Source organism: Prinia subflava, chromosome 10, assembly GCF_021018805.1.
Source record: "Prinia subflava isolate CZ2003 ecotype Zambia chromosome 10, Cam_Psub_1.2, whole genome shotgun sequence".
Lineage (NCBI taxonomy): Eukaryota > Metazoa > Chordata > Aves > Passeriformes > Cisticolidae > Prinia > Prinia subflava.
Genome location: NC_086256.1, coordinates 29,317,325 through 29,336,746, shown reverse-complemented (window position 1 = coordinate 29,336,746; position 19,422 = coordinate 29,317,325). Strand labels below are relative to the sequence as shown.

The window sequence follows — 19,422 nt, the reverse complement described above, 5'->3', positions numbered from 1 at the left end:
AGACACACTGGAGGACAGTGCAGCAGGTTTCCATCGGGGCTGTACCTGACCACCAAAAGCAACTCCACTATCAGGAAAACAAGGAGAAACAAATTTAGCAGAGGAGCCTGGGGAAGTATGGTCAGTATTGTCTTTCAAGGACATGGCCCTGACAGGAAGTTTGGAGTCTTTCCTTTCTGACACAGGTGAGAAAAGCAAACAGAAGAAACCCAAGGAAATGTCAGCTTTTCTTCAGGTCCAAAGCAGAAGCAGGAATCTACGAGGCCAAGCAGGACTGGGAAACAAAAGCCCTGAGTTGAATTAGCTCTGTACCAGTTGGTGCTGTGAGAGAAGCCAAGTTTCTACCTTGCATGGATTCCCTGTGCTCTGGTGTGCAGCTGAGCCGCGGCCGTCCACAGGGTGGATGTTTTAGTGCCTGGCTCTTTTTAACTGGCACATGTTAAGAGCTTTGAATTAACAGGTGCATAAAAACTGTCAAAAAACACTTAGCTCTCAAGACAGTCTGTCGGTTGTATTAAAAATATGGTTTTATGTAACCACATTCTCTCAACACTTGCTGGGTATTACAGCATGGGAAAGTCACTCGCCCTTTCCAAAGGAAAGCAGTGATGTTTAAACTCTCCTGCAGGGAAAAAAAAAAAAAAAAAAAGAAGAAAGAAAATGAGAAAGACTGCAGTTCCTCTGATCTTGCCAACGATTTGCTCCTGTTTTAAACACTGAAGGTCGATTTCTTCCAGCAGAACAGGACCAGCCTAAAGCTGCAGACTAGGGGCAAGCACCCCAGCAGGTCAAAAGGCCAGTGTCTTGCAGGCTCAGTGAGGTGGAAATGAGGGGCTTTTGACAACTGCATGGGAAGATGTCTCACTTGCTGACTGAGGAGGTGGTATTTACTGGAAGCATGGCCTAGGTTTTTTTTTTTTAAAAAAACCAAGTTTAACTGGGGTTTAGAGCTAGGAAAAAAAGCCAAACTATTTGTGCCCGTATTTCAGAAGAGGTTTAGAAATAGTTTTAGTTCTCAATCTTCCTTCAGTCATGAATCCAGAACATCTGGGATCCTAGAAACAAAAGCATCAGGTTTCCAAAGTGGAAAGAGCTCTAAGACACAGGTCCAGAAGAATTTTTAAAACTCTCAAAAGCATTTCTGAAATCAGTTCCCTTTCAAATATGTGGCAAATACATTAAAGTGGGCTTTGGATTAGTTTTATTGCCTCTTGATAAAAGCCATTCGCACCTTTGATGTGTTTGAGGATCGCAGCCATCCCAAATGCCTTCCCCAGGAAGTCTCCTGGCTCTCCCCAGGAATGCCCAGCTGCGTTATCATTTGTCACCTCCCCAGAGGTGACCAACTCAAACCAGCCAGACACAGTAGGTGAAAGCAATGATTTCTGAGTGCAAGGGTGTAACAGTGAACATGGATAACCCCAAAGCCTGGGAGAAGTGGGAAGAACAGCAAGGATGTGGGCTTCTAAAGCCGGCTGTGAGTTGAATCCTACTGAGTTTTAGTTCTATGAATTAAAGCATTGCCAGTAGCACCCTGTGCTCACCCACCTTCTGCTCAGCCTGGTGCCTCTGGGGAGCCCTGGTTATTTGCCTGGCCTGGAGGACACATGGGTCCATGAAGTTTCTCAGAAGTTGCTGGAAGCAGAAAGGGAAAAGAAAGACAGAAGGAGAAAAGAAAACTGGTGGCTTGGAAGGGTGCAAGTAATGAAAGGCTCCAGTGTGGCAGGCAGATGGGGCAGAGGAGGCTGTCTGGTCCTAGAAAAGCAGATGGTGACTCCCTTCTCTGAAAAGCAGATAGAGCTTTGTTAATGCTGAGGCCAGCAGGAGCACCATGAGGGCCCAAGTGCAACTTGCCAGGCCAAGGGAAGTATTTTCCAACAGCTTCTCAAGTTCTGCCAGCAACAGCATCATCCCTGAGAGACTCCGAGGGGGACTGTCACTGACAGCACCAGACACTGTCCAGGAGTGGAGCCTGCCTGCTTGGCAGTGCTGTTTTCCTGCAGAACTGCTTAATGTCAGTGAGACTGATGAACACTCCACAGTAGTTAAGGGATGCAGTGGGATGTCACGGAGAAAAGTCCACTGCTAAATATTTTGATTTGAGGAATGAAGAAAAGAAAACAACTGGCATTTTAGCAGATGGGGGGAAAAAGATCTGGAAGCAAGAAGAAAATCCTGCAGAGAATGAGGCACGACTTTTTAAAACAGCTGCAGGATGTTCTTCTTGGAGGTTCAGAGAAGCACGTTAGGAAAACCCTGGAATGGACCTGGTTCTTGATGAGCACATCCTCACGGCAAAGAGTATCATCTTCTCCATGAAGCAAACCACCAAAATATGGGAGCAGCTGCAGCTCACACGACAGCCAAGCCAGAGACACAACCTCTAGGAGACCATCAGCACCACAGCCAATGAAATATGCACCATCAGCAGCCAGAGTCACCACCTAAACAGCTACAGAACCATTTAACACGTGATGCGGGTTTGGGGTGATGCTCAGAAACCTGCTCCAGATGCAAACTGGGAAACTTAGAAGAAGATGACGTCTGAATTGGATTAACCCCTCCTTGGGACACGGACAGAGTCTGTCTACACTGGAAAGTGACCTAAGCCTGCAAAGGCAGAGCTGTACCTAGCTCATGTGCCCAAGGCAGAGAGTGTACTCAGCAGAGATTTTGGCAGAGACTCACAGCATGGCTCTGCCAGGAGTTTGTTGCCCAAGCTGACAGTCCAAGGAACAGCCAGTTTGTGACTCTTAAACACAGTCAACAAACACTTCTAGTGAGGTATCCTTGATGGGTTGATGGCTCATGACCTCCGATGGCAGTGGCAGTACAAAGGGCTTCCCTCCCACATGGAAAAAGGAAGGGAGCAGGGTAACATGGCTTTCTGAGACACCCATCTGCAGGACACCCAGCTCCCACGTGTGGGGGAGCCACACCAGCAGGGAGCTGCTGGTACCTGCTGCCTAGAGATGACTCCCAGAGCTCTCCACCCCTTCCGTTCTCCTGGGGATACAGTGGTTCACGTGGAGGCAATGGCCAAGGTCAGCTGCCCTTTAGCTACATGGCAGGCAGCTGAAGGGCTCCTATTTCTGTTGCTGCTGGACTCAGGACTGCAGAGCAGCCACAGCCCCACTCGGTCTCCATCACCAGGCAGACACCACTGCTAAGCTTGTAGTTCATGGAGTGACTCTGTCCTGTGCTCTACTCCTCCTTTACTGGCACGGTGAAGGAGGAAGCTGTGGAGGTGAAATAACTCAGACGGGTTTCCCTCAGGACAGCTAGGGACTAATGCAGGAGCAACACAAGGTCAGCAATTGTGCATTTAGAGCTGCTCCTGTTGCGTGTGCCTGTCGGCAGCTGTTCCCTTACAAACCCATCACAGTATTTGAGGGCTCCCAAGCCTCAGCAAATTCAGAGCAATGCCTTTCCAGGCTGAGATTTGGGGCTCAGTTTGGCCCTGCATAATCAGGAAACACCAGCAAACCAGAACAAAGACCAATTACTGCAGAGAAAAATGTCAGACACACATTTGAAGGGTGAGATTCAGCCCTGATAACATGAACATGAGAGGATCACATCAGTCGATCATGTTCAGATACATCACCAGCACTTACCAACTGCTAAAGAAACCTTGCGTGGGGAAGTTAAAAAGGCCCATCACTCAGGGATTTATTTATGACTCATGTTTCACTTTTATTACCCACAAAGCTTTTTTTTGGTGTTTGGGTGTTTTTGTCTTAGCTCCAGCCCTTGAAAGCTGACTGAGGGAGAGCCATGGCATGGTCTGGGTGAAGTGACTCTGCTCCTTCATTCTGTCACATCCTCCCCAATTCTAAACAATGTAAGAGACTGAAGGGATATCTCCAACACTGCAGCTTTCCCTTGGGATGATTTTTATCCACCTCAATGGCATCACAAGTCATGAAATGGGTTCTTTCATTCTTTGCTGTGAGGAACCTCCAAGCTTTTCTCCTGCAGCCTGCAGAAATGGATCCCAAGGCTCCACCAGAGCACTGGGCTGAACTGGGTACAAGGCAACCTATCCAATCCCAAATTTCCATCAGTCTCCAGTAAAGAGCTGCTGGACTTTCTGCACTCCTGTCACCACCCACCACTGCCTCAATAGGACACTGTTCCCAGCCCCTGAAGGATGCAGTGGCTTGGAGTGCTGAGACTGTTGAATCTCTGCCACATGCAAGAGGTGTTTCACCTGCTTGCCCAAGAGCAATTTCTCCCAGCTCTCCCCTGCTGCACTCATGTGCCAGGTGTGAAAACCAGTTCAGACATCAAACCCCACTGCCCAGCACTGGCAGCGTGGAAAAAATAAAATCACTGGCTGATCAGCCAAGCAAGTAGGTGGGAGTGGTAAGGACAGAGGCAGGAGACAAGGTACTAAACCTGCCCAGTGCTCCCAAGTGCCTCGTTAGACTGATTTATGCTTAGCTAATTGAGAAAATGACCCTAACTACACAACCCAGGCCCTAATTCAGAAAATCCCAAGCTTTTTAGTGTCTCTACCTGAGCCTTAAAAGGCATGATTTAAACCCTGTAACTAACAGGCTGCCAAAGGCAAGGATTTGAAGGATCTGATGTCCCATCACACGGAGGGGCTGAGGCTTGGCTCATTTCTCTTGTTACTTGGTCTTTCCCCACTGATGTCTGAGTTCTCTGCTGGGACATAAATCAGGGAAAACCATGAAGGAAACCAGTCTTGTGCCCCATCAAAGCAGCCAACACTCGCTTTAATGGGACCATGCAGACCAGCCTGAACAGGGCACTTAACAAGCATGTGGTTTCTATAATACCAGCCCACGTCTCTACACCATTTGCACTGCCCCTGGCAAAACCCTTTGTGCATTACACACCACACCTGCTGACATCCATGCAGTTAGGAAAGGGATCGTGATACAACACCCAAGTGCTGAACACAGGATTTCTGGGTTGGATCAGGCCTGCAGAAAAATTGTAGCTATCTCTCAGCAATTCCATGAACCCTTATACACAGCTATGGCATGTGCAGGAGAGGAGCAGAGATACCCAAGACACTGTTACACAGAACTCCACTCAAGCAGCAGGCTCGGTCCAGGACACACAGATGCTCTAAGATCCCACACAAGGTGCACCTGGTGAAGTTCCAGGCCTCAGGTGTGGGTGTTTAATCCAAACTTGAGCCTTGACAGAAGGGAGTTAGGAACAGTAAGTCTTGAGGTCCTACTGTCCTAAGCAGAAAATAGAAACTAGACAGAATCCCAGCAAAGGAGGGAATTTGACAGTGCTCTGCCTCTTTCTTGGGCTCCAGAACTTCCCCAGAGGTTAAGCTGCCATGAGCATTCCTCTCTAGCATGTTCCTAATGCAGCTGATCTGGAAACACAGTACCTCCAACCACTAGGCCAGTCTCTACATTTCTCTCTTACTAGTTTTTCCTCATTTAGTTCAGATGGGATCCAGCCCCAAAGGAAAGACTCCAATGCACCACAGAAGGTATTAGGAAGAAAAATGGCTGATGGAGAACCCGAGTCCCTCCCCAGAAAGCTCCCCTAAGCTCAAACCTCTTGAGAGCCCAGCTTCATCTGGCTGGATGTACAATCAGATTGGGGGTTGTCCAAGTGTTTTACACCATGCTCCACACATCCATGGGAACCCCAGGCTGAGTCATGACCATCTGTGCTCATTTAAACATTTCTTGACAGAGGAGGGAGTGCTAATCCTGACATCCTGGCCAAAATGCAACATGGATAATTATACTGTGCTTTGTAACATTCTCAGTGGTGTACATTGGTGTTTTCCAGTTCTCCCCATAATGGTAATGTGGTGATCCAACATAGAAATGGCCACGTTGCCACAGGAGGGTCCCCTGTGCCAAGCCCTGCAGTGTTACTGTCAGACATCACACATCTCTATTTTCCCTGCCATGGGTGTTCCACCCCAGCACACTTCACACTCAGACTTTTACCTCTACTGTGCAAGAGGTCCTCAATAAAAAATCTGCCCACTCACTCCTGAGCTGTGCTCAGCTTTCCATTTTTCCATTCTTCTGAAGAGATACAAAAGTGGAGAGCACATCTGCCTCGGTGCACACCTGGGGCAGCAGGACAAACATTGTAACATCAGCTACTACAAAGCTAGAAATGGGTTTGCTTGAAGAGCCTCAATTCCAGCTCTCTTTCCTTCAGGGAGAAACAAGAAAAACCCCCAAGCCTTTTGTTGCACCAAAATCATCTCCTGGCATTTCTGACCAGCACACATGTTGTTACAATTAGGACTGGACTCCTTGGCTCCGGCACAGGGGGAATTTTAACCCGGCACACTGGCACCCATCAAAACATTCGCCAACTTCCAAAGTGGAACTGACACCACGGTAGTGGTTTGTATCACACGTCAGAGAAAGGCTTCACAACTGAGATCAAACACGTTAACTCTTCAGCTCCCTGTGCAGCAAGAGCAGCCTGCTGCTGGGCTGCTGTTGTTATTCCACACGGCTGTCTCACGTGGCTTCAGCCACTCCACTCCACTTCGCAGGCTCAGAAGTTAGACAGAGGGAACTGGCCAGAACTTCAACAAGGGGCTTGTAAGAGAACAGAAACTGCTGATTGCAACAGCATCTTCCCTGGTACATAAGAATGTTTCAGCCTTTGTATAGTTTTGTTCCATAAACTTACTCACTTCTAGGAATCTTATCTTAAGCAGTTGTCAAAAATCTTTGGACTTGGAAGTTCTGCAACCATTTTCAGAGTTCAAACAATAATCTTACCTCTGATAATGAGGTGTAGAAATATTCTAACCACATTTTAGCCTACCAGAGAACCCTAAATTATATGCAAAATGTTGTCTGTGTGATTTCTGTAAATACCATTTGCAATTCAACTCTTCTGTCAGAAGCTCTCCTGTGTGTCCCCGACGAGCTGAACAGAACTGTAATGAGGAACAGACCTATCCTCTAAGCCTTTGAATGGTGAGGAACAACTGGGCACAGCTGCAGCATGGAAACAAGAATGGTACAGTTAAATTATTACTGCACTTACTGGGATCTCATTCTGAAAACCATCAGCAGGTCACTGCAAGGTGTCCTGCAACAACAGACACAGCACAGGAAGTCAGTCACAGTTTTCTCCCAATACCATCAAATCTTCTGCTTTTACATCAGGTTTTCCAGCAAAACAGCAAGGAATGCAGTGTACCAGCAACAGCAGAGCAATCCTTCATACATATTTCTGATTTTAGTTTGGAGTTAAGAGTCTAACTCAAATTAGCCCCAATTATGAGTGGCTGGTCTAAGAAACGTATTTTATCCCACTTTCTCCCGTCTATGGAAGGCACCAGGAGAGATTTTCCACCGCTGCCCTGAGCCAGTTCGTTGAAGAGATTCCTGCCCAGCTGTATCCTGCCATGTCTTTACTTCATGCATTTCCATATTTTGGAACAGCCTTTTTTGAGGTTTTACTTTCACACAGTGGAAAGTTTCCAAAGGACGTATCTGATTCTACCATTTATCATCTCCTGTGGAAAAACAGGCTTGGATCCCTGTATTGGTCTCAGATATCACAACTGAAAGCAAACACACTGTGTACAAGATGCACTGATTTATTAATAGAATAAAACTGAAATGTAGTGACATGTTTTTCCACTGTTCAAGCCATAGAGACAATCACTGTCCCATTTATAGCCTCAGTGGCGTCATTCAGCAGCTCATTCATAAACTCAGAGCCAACACGTACAGGTCAGGTATTCCAGGAACCATTCCCAACTTCCCTGGTACCAAGAGGTTAACTGTGAGTGCAGTCCCCATGGTTTGCAGCTGCAATCAGTCTACGGGAGATTTTCCTGTGTTCTCCTTTCATTCCTGAGGCTTTCTCCACCTGGAATAGCTTTTTAAAGCCTTTTAACAGCAACAGAGCAAATCCACGGAGCTTTTGTGGGGCACTAACCTGCTCTTCAGGCAAGAAAATGCATTAAATGTTCTACAAAAATAGGCTTATTTCCTATATACTGTGGGGATTATTTATTACAAGATGAATTATTGGCTAATTATAGCTACTTATTGGCACTTTAAGACAACTACAACAGAGAAAAATCTCTGCAATGGAACATCTTTAAATGTAACACCCTCTCTTTGGTGTGTTTCTACTTCTGCATTCTGCAGTGTCTTAAACTGTAACCCATCATTTTTGTTAAACCCTAGCAGCTGTGAATTCACAGCTAATAGTGTTATCAATGTACAGCCCCATGATTCAGCATTGTCTGAAAGGACAGGAGTGATAAATACGAGGTGTTACAACTGACTTTGCAGTTTGCCTCAGTATGCAAGTTTCCCTTAAATAGGAGAGAGTAACACCTATGAAGGCAATTAATGAAAGCACTTGGGTTTCACAGCATGAGAAACCGTTGGAAACTAATCCCTTATGGATACAAAGGAAGACAAACATTCTATTGCAGTTGTCAGAATGTGTTCTGGAGCAGACCCAGCTTTCTCCTGGAGGTATCTTTCTCTTGCACACTGCTCAGAACAGGCATCTGTGGGTACCAAAAAGCTGAAAATCTTTGGACAAACCCTACAATTCACTTCCAAGTGTCCTGTTTCAAGAAGGTACAAAAGCCCACGAAGAGCTGGGCAGTGGAACATGAACGTACACCAGAATGATGACAGATGATGAACCCCAAACGTGTCTTGTGGAAAGAAAAGAGCCTTTAAAATTTGAAAACAATAAAAAGGAAAAGAGAAACGAAGTGCATGTTACTGGCACTGCTGAAGCCCAGACACAACATACAGCCTCTAGCCTGCAGAGAGTACCTGATCCATAACCACTGGCTTATCTGCATCCAGCAGTCATGTGGCAGAAGAAGCTGGGCAGCCTCCTGAAGTCACATTTACTGCCTGAGTTTGGCTGTCCACGTTGGAGAGGGATTTGGTCCTGGGGTTTTGAGACTGTTCAGAAACTGCAGGAGAAGCAGCAGCAGCATGGTCGGCCTGCTGGCTCTCCTGCCCCATGCCACGGGGGGCTGGGCTCTCGCGGGCTGTCCCAGCGTGGCTCTGTGCCTGGCTGGACTGTCTCCCTGCTTCTGCCTCCTGCTGCTGCAGCATCTGCTCCACCTCGATCTCCAGCTCCAGATTCTCCTCATCTGCCTCCACGTCCAGCTGCTGCATCAGCTCCTCCAGCTTCCTGGCCTTGCGCAGCTCGTTCTGCTGGATGATGGTGCACAGGTGCTCCGTCAGGTGCTCCTTGAGCTCCGTCTTGTGCTGCAGCTCCAGCTTGGCCGCCACGTACTCGGACTCGGCCTTGTCGTAGCGCTTCCTGCAAAACCAGCAGCGTTTCTGGGGGTTAACTCTCACAGCACCTCGCCCTGACACAGGGACAGGCACTTTAGGAATCCCTGGAATGCAGCGTGCTCTGCAGGGCATTGTGCCAGCTGTTCATGACATGCTGCCACATTAGCAAAGAGGGAAGAAAATAGAGTGAATTGATCGAAACGTCTCTGGACACTGGGGGCTGTGCTGCTGTGTATGCCAAGAGTTAACCTGCTCGGATTGGATCACAAACACACATTTTTACTGCCTGTTTGACGAGATGCATCACTGGCAGCAGAAAAACCCACCAGAAACTGCAGTGTTCTCACACTTCTAATGAACACCCACTCAGTGAACTGAAACACCACCAAGCCATCGGGTGTTCTTCTAACACAACCACCCCCCACAGATACAGATGCTTGATGGAGCACGTTGACATTTGGATCGTGTGCTTTTCTGGCCTCCCATATCCATGTTCAGAAAATCAGGGGCAGCACAGACTGACACAGCACATGACATCAACACAGATGCAGAATTTTATTGCAAGCATCCGTCCCGACACTCACCTCCTGCCAATTTGCACTTCCTGTCATGACAAATACAGCAAACAGGGAATATTCTAAGTATTTATTGAGTTAACACACAGAGAATATCTAGCACTTTAATGGATGGTGTCCACACTAATGATGCATCTTTCACTCTATCACTGAACCTGTGTATTAATTCTAATTAAAAGATAGATGCAATCTTGCTCATCAGGAAAGGGAACACACAAAGGCTTTTGCAGCCTGACCACAGAGCACTCATAAAACTAGTATTAGTAAGGCGGTTGAATAAAGAATCCAGCTGTTTTATAAAACCAGATTCCAGTATCTGCTTAAAGAAAGCAACAGAAAGATAGGAGAGGTCCTTTGCTTAGTGAAGCAAAAGGAAATAAAACATAGAAAAGCCTTCCCCAATATCTTCTTTAATATAATAACCAAATGACTTTTACCAGCTTTACAGACTTTTAGCACTTATGTTTCCTTCTCAAGAAAGTCAAGATTTCTCTGGGTCAGATACCTGAAGTGGCAAAACTAATGCTATGTTGGAAACATCTGCACAGCTAAACCTTTGGGCTGAATTCCCACCTATTAGTCACATTGAATTTAGAAAATTTCTATTCCACAGCAATTGTCAAATGTTGCTAGCTAGGTATGTGCTAACAATAGCACTATTTAATATTGCACATTTTGACCCACTGAAATGCTTTGAGTTTTAGACCTAGAACAAAAGGCAAATAAAAAGAAAATGCTTAAAAAGACTCCACTTACAGGCAAATTTGCTTTGGCTCATAATGCATAAAATCTACAACACTGGAAGTAGCTACCTCACATTGCCAAATCCCTCCCTCAAGAAAACACCTACTAAATTACTGAGACTCTTAAAGATTTTGGTGAAGTTTTGTCCTACTAGCATCTCCTTTTGCTATTGTCATTAAAAACTGCTTTCCTAATGTCAAGGACTGCTTGTGCTCTTTAGGCAGTAAGCATTTCAAATAGATAATTACTACAAAACTTGGGTAAGAAGATTTCAGGAGCATTTAATGTTTTTAGAAACCAGGTGAAACCTAAAATCCGTTGAAATGTTTTTCCTCTTGATGACATGGAATTCTGCATTCACATGCAATCAGCTATGCTAACTACAGTTAATCTTAGACATTTCAAATGATAATTACACCAAAGAAATCTTAATTTTTCTAGCTACCACTGCTATTTTTTTCAAGGCTAATTACCAGCTTTATTGGCCTGTGGTCATGGCATGGCAGAAGTCAGAAGGAGAAATGAGCATGTAACACGTTGAATGGTGAACCAAAAACCGCCAGTGAACGTTTCTGCTTTATGAAAACATGCTGCTGTTTATCTACTGATGTTGTGGTTTACCCACAGCTAATGGGGTGTTCCCATTAATTTCTTGCCTTTAAGGAACTCATCACACCCAGAATGATTAAAGGCACATTGTGAAGGTTTAAGGGCTTTCCTCTTCTTTCAATTTTTTTGTCCTAGTTGCAAAAATAGTTTAGCAGTATTACATGTTTGAAGCTTAATTGGTCCCCTTGATTCCAGCAGGACCAGAGCTGTCATGAGCAAGCAAATTTTCCTGAGCAGGATTTTCATTTCAAGACTTTTCAAGAAAAACCTCTTTCCCCCTGAGAAGAAATAAACAACCTTGAGGCAGTAAAGCAGGGCTTGTGGACAACTGCACCCTTAAAGCAGGACCTATGTCTTGTGACAGCAGTCTCCAGTCAGAAAACCCACTCCAGTTCCCAGATTCCAAGGGAAAAATTAGGAAATAAGAAGCACACTTTTGCTTCCAGATCTGAAAGCCCCCAGACTGTGACGGCTTCAGCTACACGTTATTACAGTGACAGGACTTCATTAGTGCTGCAGGGAGAGGAAGCAGCGTTTCCCCTCCCCGCCCTCCTCCCTGGTGTCACCTACCGGGCATAGGAGTAGTCCAGGCTGGCCTGGTCGATGCGGTTCCTCAGGATCCCGATGTCAGCAGACACCATGTCGTCCAGAGCCTGCAGCTCCTTCTGAATCCTCTTCAGTTTCACTGTTTCAGCTTGAGTTCTTTTGGATCTGCAGAAGGAAGATGATTTTTTTGTTGTTTGAATTTCCTTTTCAAGCCTCTCTTCTTGACATACTGGGCCCCATTTCACTTGCAGAGCAACTGACTTCTTTAGGACCCACTCAGAAGGTTTCTCCTTTGTGGTGTAGGGCTTTTGATCTTTTTTAGCACCCACAGGGATCTAAAATGCCTGCTATTAAAGGACTACGGCAAAATTACGTAATGACTGTAATCAAAGTGCCTGAAATGGATTGTGTTTCCTCACTGTGGAAACACACAAGAAGCTGCTGTATCTAAGTAGTTCTCAGTGTAAGGAAACAGGAAATGGCTTGGGGGGAAGCGAGAGGGGGAAGGGTCTTTAGCCCTGCAAATATCCCCTTTCAAAGAAGCCCAGTTAGTAGGGGCCAAAAAGTCACCTAACCCAAGCTTGATTTCCATTTTGTAAAATTATTCCCGAAAGGCCCAGCCAAACCCCAGTGAAGTGAATGGAAGGTTTTACATCAAACACAAAGGATTTCAATCAAGCCTGATGTAACCTTTTTCAACCAGGCCAGTCACTCCTAAGTCCTGAAAACGAAATGTTACTAAGGGCAACAAGCTTTGATGGATTTCACTCCCAAGCAAGCCAAGTGACTTTCCACAAGCCTTTACACCACGACTTTGCCACCATCCATCACCACCAGCAAAATGATGTTTCTCAGCCACTGCTTTACACCCACAGCAGGTCCCTGAGAGCAAGGCCAGGTGTGTGGAAGTGCCAGCGTCTCTCATGCAGGTGGAGGGAAGCAGAGATCCTGTGGCATTGCTGGGAGCCTGAGGAAGGCCTTGGAGTGACAGAAGTAATCCCTCAGCTGTCATCTTTCGTGTCTTGTCTCTCCTTGGGCTTTGTTTCCAGGAGAAAGAACCAAGCCTGCTGATCACACCCATGTTTGATGTCCTACAGTGACTCAGAATAAAGGTGCTTGTGTTCTATCTCTGCTTGGCAAAGGAACATGGAATTTCCAGGACTTCAGCACAGTACAGGCTCTGTACCTGTGCTACCCAAGGGCTCTGACGGGCAGAACACCACACAGGCCTGGGAGAGCACTGCAAGCCTGAAAACTTCACATCACTGTCCTTGATCCAGTGTAATCAACTGTTCCAACATCCTTCCCTACAAACTTGGCCTTCCCTGGAGTCCTAAACCACCTTGGTGCCATAAAGCCTGGTCCCCTGAAGAGCAAGAGCTAACAGCTGTGAGAATATGTGCAATTTTATAATTTCTTGTCATCCAGTGGTAAAACAGTACCTTCTTAAAGCTGATCATGTTCTCTTTTCAACATTTTCACACACTAATGAGCCAACAGTCCAAACAGAAACAGCTTCTTCTCACAGGTTACGAATCAAATAAACTTCCGTTACACCCAGCAAAAGCAAATCAAGCATCTGAGCACCCCAACTTCCAAACATGACCTCACTAACAAATTTAAGGAGTCTGGCTAATCCTCCAGTTGTGTAATAACTTTTCCATCTGTGCACAGAGCTGCAGCTTGGGAAGTGTGAAAAGCTTAGTCACAACTTCTTATCCAGCACTTGTCATCCAAGGGAAACGTCCATCACAGCTGCTCACAGAGCACAGAGAAGAGGAAAAAGTGAAATTCAGTTCAAGATATGAAAGTGTTTGCAGAAGAAGAGTCAGCCCCACCTCTCAGCAATGGCTCTGGCCAGGAGTGCCTTCTTGCGTTTATTCTTCTCTTCTATCAGCCGCTGCTCCTGCTGGAGGATTTCCCATCGGGACTTCTCCTGCCTGCTCATTGACAAGAACATCAAAATCAAGACAAAGTTCATTTCTCTCCCTGCTGCCCATGTTGTAACACAAATATTCAGTGTCGTATATTCTGGAGCAAACTCTTAAAACAGTCAAAGGAACAACAAACAGGTTGTGGTTCTGAGGAAAGAAGAATTATCTACAAGAAGCCATTTAGACCAATAAAACATTTCCAGATGAAAGCTGCTGATCAGAACTAAAATCTGCATAACCAAATAAGCTGCATGGAGCACTTTTCCAGAAATGAGTGGAATTTTTCATCTAAAGGATGTGCTTCCCTATCAGGTAGAAGCAGTTTCAAGTTTCTTACTGGCTGCTAAAGGTCACCACCTGTTCAGTCTGCCAACACACCTCTTTTTTGGAAATCTTTTTTTCCATAAAACCGATTCTTTCACAGGTCTCCTTCACAGTAAAGCTCCCAAAATTTCAATGGATATAAATAAAATGTTGGTACAAGTTATAATGAAAACGAGCAGCAAGGAAGAATAAGAATTCACTTTTGCCACAAGTAAAAAACTGATATTGATTCCATTTGCTAGGCTACATCTCCTAAGAGATCCACCCCAAAGGATGGAAGGCCAGGTCTCAGGTGAGGGGCCACAACCTGTGGCAGGATTTAGGAGAAACAAAGAATTGTTTGCTGCTTGTCACCCCACTGTTCTTCATGCCCTCACTCAAGGAGCCCGAACTTAAAAATACCCAAATAACTCAGCTATTAACAAACACTTCTGCACATCTCTTCAGATTTGTCCTCATCACCCTATTCCTAAACATCACATACAGAAATATTTTTAGTAAGATTTAAATTCAAGCATCCAGGCTGAGAAGGATCCAGCATATTCAGGAGGTGACTGTTGCAGCTACATGTCATTTGCTTTCACCAGTGTGAAAAAATTCTTAGCAAAGCTCCAGCTGTTTTCTCCCCAGACAAACAGTGTCTGTGCTTTCCCCATCACAGAAAAGGAGATGAACAGCCAGTGCTGCTGGTGAGCTGCCCCCACAGGAGGAATCTGAGCTCTCAAAGTGCTGCTGCCCTGGTCCAGGGAGTGCAGGCAGGTGATCCCAGCCCCCAAGAGGAGCTGGGCAGGGAAATCAGAGGCAGCACAACCACCAGCCACAGCCTCTCAAGGCCCACCCCTGCAAAACAGAACCTGCTGGACCCTCCTGAGTTCAGGATTTGAGAGAAACCACATGCTGCTTCTCCACACAGACGCTGCCTCGAAGAAAGGGAACTCTGATCTCTCAGAGCTTCCTATCAGACACACAAAAGTTGACTTCACAGCCAAAGAATGAATGAATACAGAGTAACAAACCCCACCCCTTGATTTTACCGACTTACTAACAATTCCACTTTCTTTCTCTCCGCTCCGTGGGGCTTTGTAGGGCGGGGCTGGGCACCGTCCCTGCCATTGCAAGCCTCTGCCGGCCTCTCTCCCTCCTGCTGCTCTTGGCGGTCCCTCTGATCCCCGGGTGCTGGCCCAGGCTGCTGGGGCTGACAGGGTTTGGGCTGTGGTGCAGAAAGCAGCTGCTCTGGAGTGACACAGGCTGCTCCTCCCTGCAGCCCCAGCCTCTGGCTTTGCTGCTGGAGGGCTTTTTCCCGTTGCAATTGCTTGCGAGTCTTGGGCACAGCCTGGGGGCGAGGCTGCTGCTGCTGCTGCGGCGAGGGCTCGTACAAATCTGCCGGTGAAACAGGATTAAACCTCAGTATCAAAGACAGGCTGTGACAGAGGTGTGATGGGCAAGCAAAAACCAAAGTAAGGAAAAAAACACAAGGCAGGGTGTGACGGGAAGGCAAGGTGTGGGAAACCTCAGGAAGCTGGAAATGTGTTGTTATCCTAAGATTTGGGAATTTTCAATGATATCGCTAGCCCTAAGTGAGGAGAGGGAGGAATAAGAGGCCTGGACTGCAGGCCTAGAAGAGAAACCATAGAGGGGAGTGAGGTGGCTCTTGGGATAATCATGACGAGGCACACCTAGGGCTAAGGAAGGGTCCCTGCCGGCCTGGTGGGCAAAGTGAGGTTATAAAGTGAAGAACCGGGAAGAACGAGGTGACACGCGGGCAAAGAGGAGCCTGGGAACGTGAGGGGGCGTTGGGCACAGATCTGAGTGCAGGACAAGGGGCTGGAGAGTCCGGGATTTCGGGGATTTTTGTCGGAGTAGCTGCGGGAGGAGAGAGTGGCTGGATGAGGGGAGCAGGGAGAGAGGGGCTGGATGGGAGGGAGCGGGGAGAGAGGGGCTGGATGGGAGGGAGCGGGGGGCTCCCCGGGGCAGGCGGGGGCTGCCTGGGAGAGCGCAGGCGTTTGATGCGGGGATGGAGCGGCTGTGCTGAGGGGAAGGACAGAGGTGTGCGGGGTCTGAGGGCAGGGACAGGAGTGCAGATGGAGGGGCTGAGGGGAAGGACAGAGGTGTGGGTGGAGGGGCCGTGGAGGTGGGGCGCTGAGAGGCGATGGAAGGCAGGTACAGCTGCGGGGGCTGACGGGGTGCCGAGGCCCAGGCTCTTCCTCCGCGCCGCTCTGAGCCCCACTGTCCCCCACTCCCCGCACGGTCCGGTCCGTACCTGGGCGCTGCCCCCGCAGCCGCCGCAGCTCCTCCTGCGAGAAGCCGGCCCAGGCCTCGGCCATGGCGCTCCCTCCGCCTCCTCCCGCCGCGCAGGCCCCGCGGCTGCCCCGGGCCCGCCGCGCCGCCGCCGCAGGCGAACGCCGCGGACAGCCGGGGGCCTCGCGCCGCGGCGGGGCGGGGCGGGCGAGATGGCGGCCTGAGGGGAGCGAGGGCGGGTTTGGAGATCGCCCGTGCTACGGGAAAGGCTGCCCCAGTGGGCACAGCCCCGCGGCTCCTGAGAACCTCGTGCCGTAAAGAATTACAGAGTCAGTTGGTCTGGGAAAGACTTCTGAGTTCATGGGGTCCGACCTGTGACCGAACAGGGCTCAGTGGGTCCCGGCTAATGAGGCTGAAATCGAGAGGGGAAGCCTCTCCCGAATAAAGCAAACAAACTTCAAGGAACGTAACCCCATGCAATTTATACTTCTTAATTAAGTAGTTGTAAGCAGGTGATATCCTGCTGCAGCATGTCTAGAAAGCTATAGTGACAACATTGTGAGGAAATCGGTGAATCTCTGTGCTTTGGGCTGGAAGGAACTTTAAAGTTCAACCATCTGCAAACTCCTGTGATGGGCAGGGACATCTTCCAATGGACCAGGTTTCTCCAAGCCTTTCCAACTTGGCCTTGAAGATTTCCAGGGATCCACATCTTCTTTGGGCAGCCTGTGCCAGTGCCTCACCACCCTCACAGGAAAGAACTTCTTCCTAACATCTAAACTCGATCTCTCCTCTTTTAGTTTAAAACCAGTCCCTCTTGTCCCATGACAATCTACCCATGTAAAAAGTCACTCTCCCTCTTTTTCCATAAGCACTGGGAAGCCATCAGGGAAAAATACTAGTTTGCCCATTCTGGTGATTTTTGAGATCTGCTTTTTACCATTTTGCACAAGAATGCACGCACTTGCTTTCACCCTTAGGTATAAACTGAAAAGACCCCAAAACTTACAGCAGTATCCCTCAGTATCCATCCAGATGAAAAGAACCATTTTCCTGCCTACCCTAAACTCTTGTGGCTGCTGCAAGCCTGTCAGAGGCCCTGTGGATGAGCTCACCTCCTGGGGGGACACAGCCGGCACAAAGGCACGAGCCCCCGGCGTGGCTGCAGCAGCCCAGGGGCCCGGAGGCTTAAATCGAACACAGTGGGCAGCAAACAGGGCTGTTTCCAGTGCCACATCCCTGCCCGGCCCCCATCTGAGGGGGCTCAGTCCAGCTCCGAAGCACTGCTGCGTCCTTGAGCAGATCCACGGCTCCGCGGCCGTGTCCGACTCTGGGATTTACGTGGCTGACGCGTCCCATCAGGGCTGCTCAGAGGGGAACCTCCGGAGCTGGCAGGCGTTGGGTGTTTCTGATGGCATCCCTGTGCCTTGGGGAGCACAGTGCCACTGTTTTTCACCTGCAGCGTGGCCTTGGTGCCAAGCAGAGACGCTGACCCAGCAGAGGAGAAGGAGGGTGTGGTTATCTCATGCAGGAAGCCCTTCCTGGGTAAGCCCCGGGCAGAGGGGGTTGTTCACACAGGGTTATGGCTTCTCTGGGAAACCTGACTGAGCACAGGAGACATCTGAGTGAGAACCAGAATCCAACCTTGACTGAAACACTCTCAGACTCCGGGGAGTCCAGATGGCAGAACCAGGTGTTGCCTTGAATTTTACAATGGAACAGTGTTGGCCATCCCTACAAGGGTTGGCTTACAACAGGGTGTAGGCACCTAATTCCCTTTGAGATGACTGTGTAAGAATCATGAATCTAAATCTGGTGTCTAAATCACAGTAATGGGTTGTACCAAACCCAGAGATGCCGACTGAATGTGCTTCACCAAGTACAAACATCACATCTCATCTCGAACCTCATTTCTTTCCTCTTGCAAGTTTTAGCACTACAAACAAAAGTGAAGCACCATATCCACTTTATTGCAGCAGATATTCCAGGCACAAAGCTCCCGCGTGTTTTATAGAAGAAGTAGAAAGAGTTTGGGGTTGTTAACTCCGACGCTGTGGGCGAAGCAGCAATCCCTGCTAACAGTTTCCATCGGCCCGGGTTTAATTGCCAGCCGTTGGGCCAGCTTGCTCCAGGAACAATTACGGCACGGTGAAGTCATTTCACGGAGCATTTACCAACAGCAGGCTCAGAAAGCAGAGGCTGGCCATGTTCTCCGGCTGATTAAAGTCCCGTGAGTGGAACACGGCACCGAGCATTTGCCACCTAGGAATGAAGTGTTTTCCAGGCAAATGCTGCTCCAGCGCAGGCTGGAGGAGGCAAGATGAGGAGAACATAGAAACCTTTTCCACCTCCTGGGCTGATATCCCCAGGAACAACACAAACCTTCCTTTTACATCTGGGGCTGGATTTGAGTCCTGTATCTTTTAGTGCTTTGAGAGCTGCTCTCTCACAAGCAGACCTGGAGACCTCTGTGACTGCTGCATCCGTTTTCTCTTGGCCTAATGGCCTTGGAGTCTGGTGGGTAGAAGCAGCCAGCACCAACAAATCACAAAAACATCTTTTTCTTGTGCAGTTCCCAAATCAGCGTGGAAATGTCATCATGGGCTGGCAAATTGGGCTGCCCAGGTCAGAGCTCAGGGTCAGACCTCAGATGACATTTCAGCCCAGGACAGGGGCAATTTGTACCAGGGCATAACATCAATTTGAATCGGTTTCATACTGAAAACTTGGGGGAGTTTTAGGAACCAAGAAAAATCTTCTACCAGGGAGCTCCCTGAGTTAGATGGATATTTAAAACTTCATTCTTGCACTGCTCTGCAGGCTGCCGCAGTAACACACAAAGCAACATTTTCCCAGTAAAGGTCTGAGCCCTAATGTGAGGCAGGGAAAGGTTTGCATAGGGAAGGAGACTTTCCTTTCTGCTTGCACTTCAGACCCTATCGTGAGCTTCCGAGGGCTCTGGCATATAATTCAAGAGACCTAGGGAAAAAAACATCCTGAAAATAACAGAGCCCAGCATTCCTAAATCAATTTAGCCCTTTTTCTAACAAAAAAAAAAGATCCATGTCAGTACTACCCCATCCTTTACCAGACCATAACACAGGCTGGCTTAGGAAGAACCACCATGTCCAGATAAGCTATGGCACTATGTGAGCAAGGAGCAAGTCTTTTCTTTTGATAATA

The 19,422-nt window shown here is 47.9% G+C and overlaps 1 protein-coding gene across 3 annotated transcripts; it reads right to left on the bottom strand.

Moving 5' to 3' along the window:
- Positions 1-7,564: 7,564 nt before the first annotated feature.
- Positions 7,565-16,418, bottom strand: GORAB (golgin, RAB6 interacting). Of its 3 annotated transcripts, XM_063406646.1 has the most exons (5): positions 16,262-16,418; positions 15,048-15,381; positions 13,582-13,683; positions 11,768-11,908; positions 7,565-9,294 (listed from the first exon to the last, which is right to left on the bottom strand). In XM_063406646.1, the coding sequence occupies exons 1-5, from the start codon at positions 16,323-16,325 to the stop codon at positions 8,829-8,831; spliced, it is 1,107 nt and encodes a 368-aa protein (XP_063262716.1). In that variant the 5' UTR covers positions 16,326-16,418; the 3' UTR covers positions 7,565-8,828. The 3 variants fall into 3 exon arrangements, with proteins under 3 accessions (XP_063262716.1, XP_063262717.1, XP_063262718.1); XM_063406647.1 differs by lacking the exon at positions 16,262-16,418 and having other exon boundaries at positions 13,582-13,686; positions 15,044-15,251; XM_063406648.1 differs by lacking the exon at positions 7,565-9,294 and having other exon boundaries at positions 11,764-11,908.
- Positions 16,419-19,422: the final 3,004 nt, after the last annotated feature.

What these genes read in the sequence shown, in the direction of transcription:
- GORAB (XM_063406646.1), bottom strand. Translation starts at nt 16,325, where the DNA reads ATGGCCGAGGCCTGGGCCGGCTTCTCGCAGGAGGAGCTGCGGCGGCTG. An exon ending in GAGAGAAAGAAAGTGGAATT is followed by an intron (nt 13,684 to 15,047) that starts GTTAGTAAGTCG and finishes GTCAATGAGCAG; the next exon opens with GCAGGAGAAGTCCCGATGGG. An exon ending in GCCAGAGCCATTGCTGAGAG is followed by an intron (nt 11,909 to 13,581) that starts GTGGGGCTGACT and finishes TTCCTTCTGCAG; the next exon opens with ATCCAAAAGAACTCAAGCTG.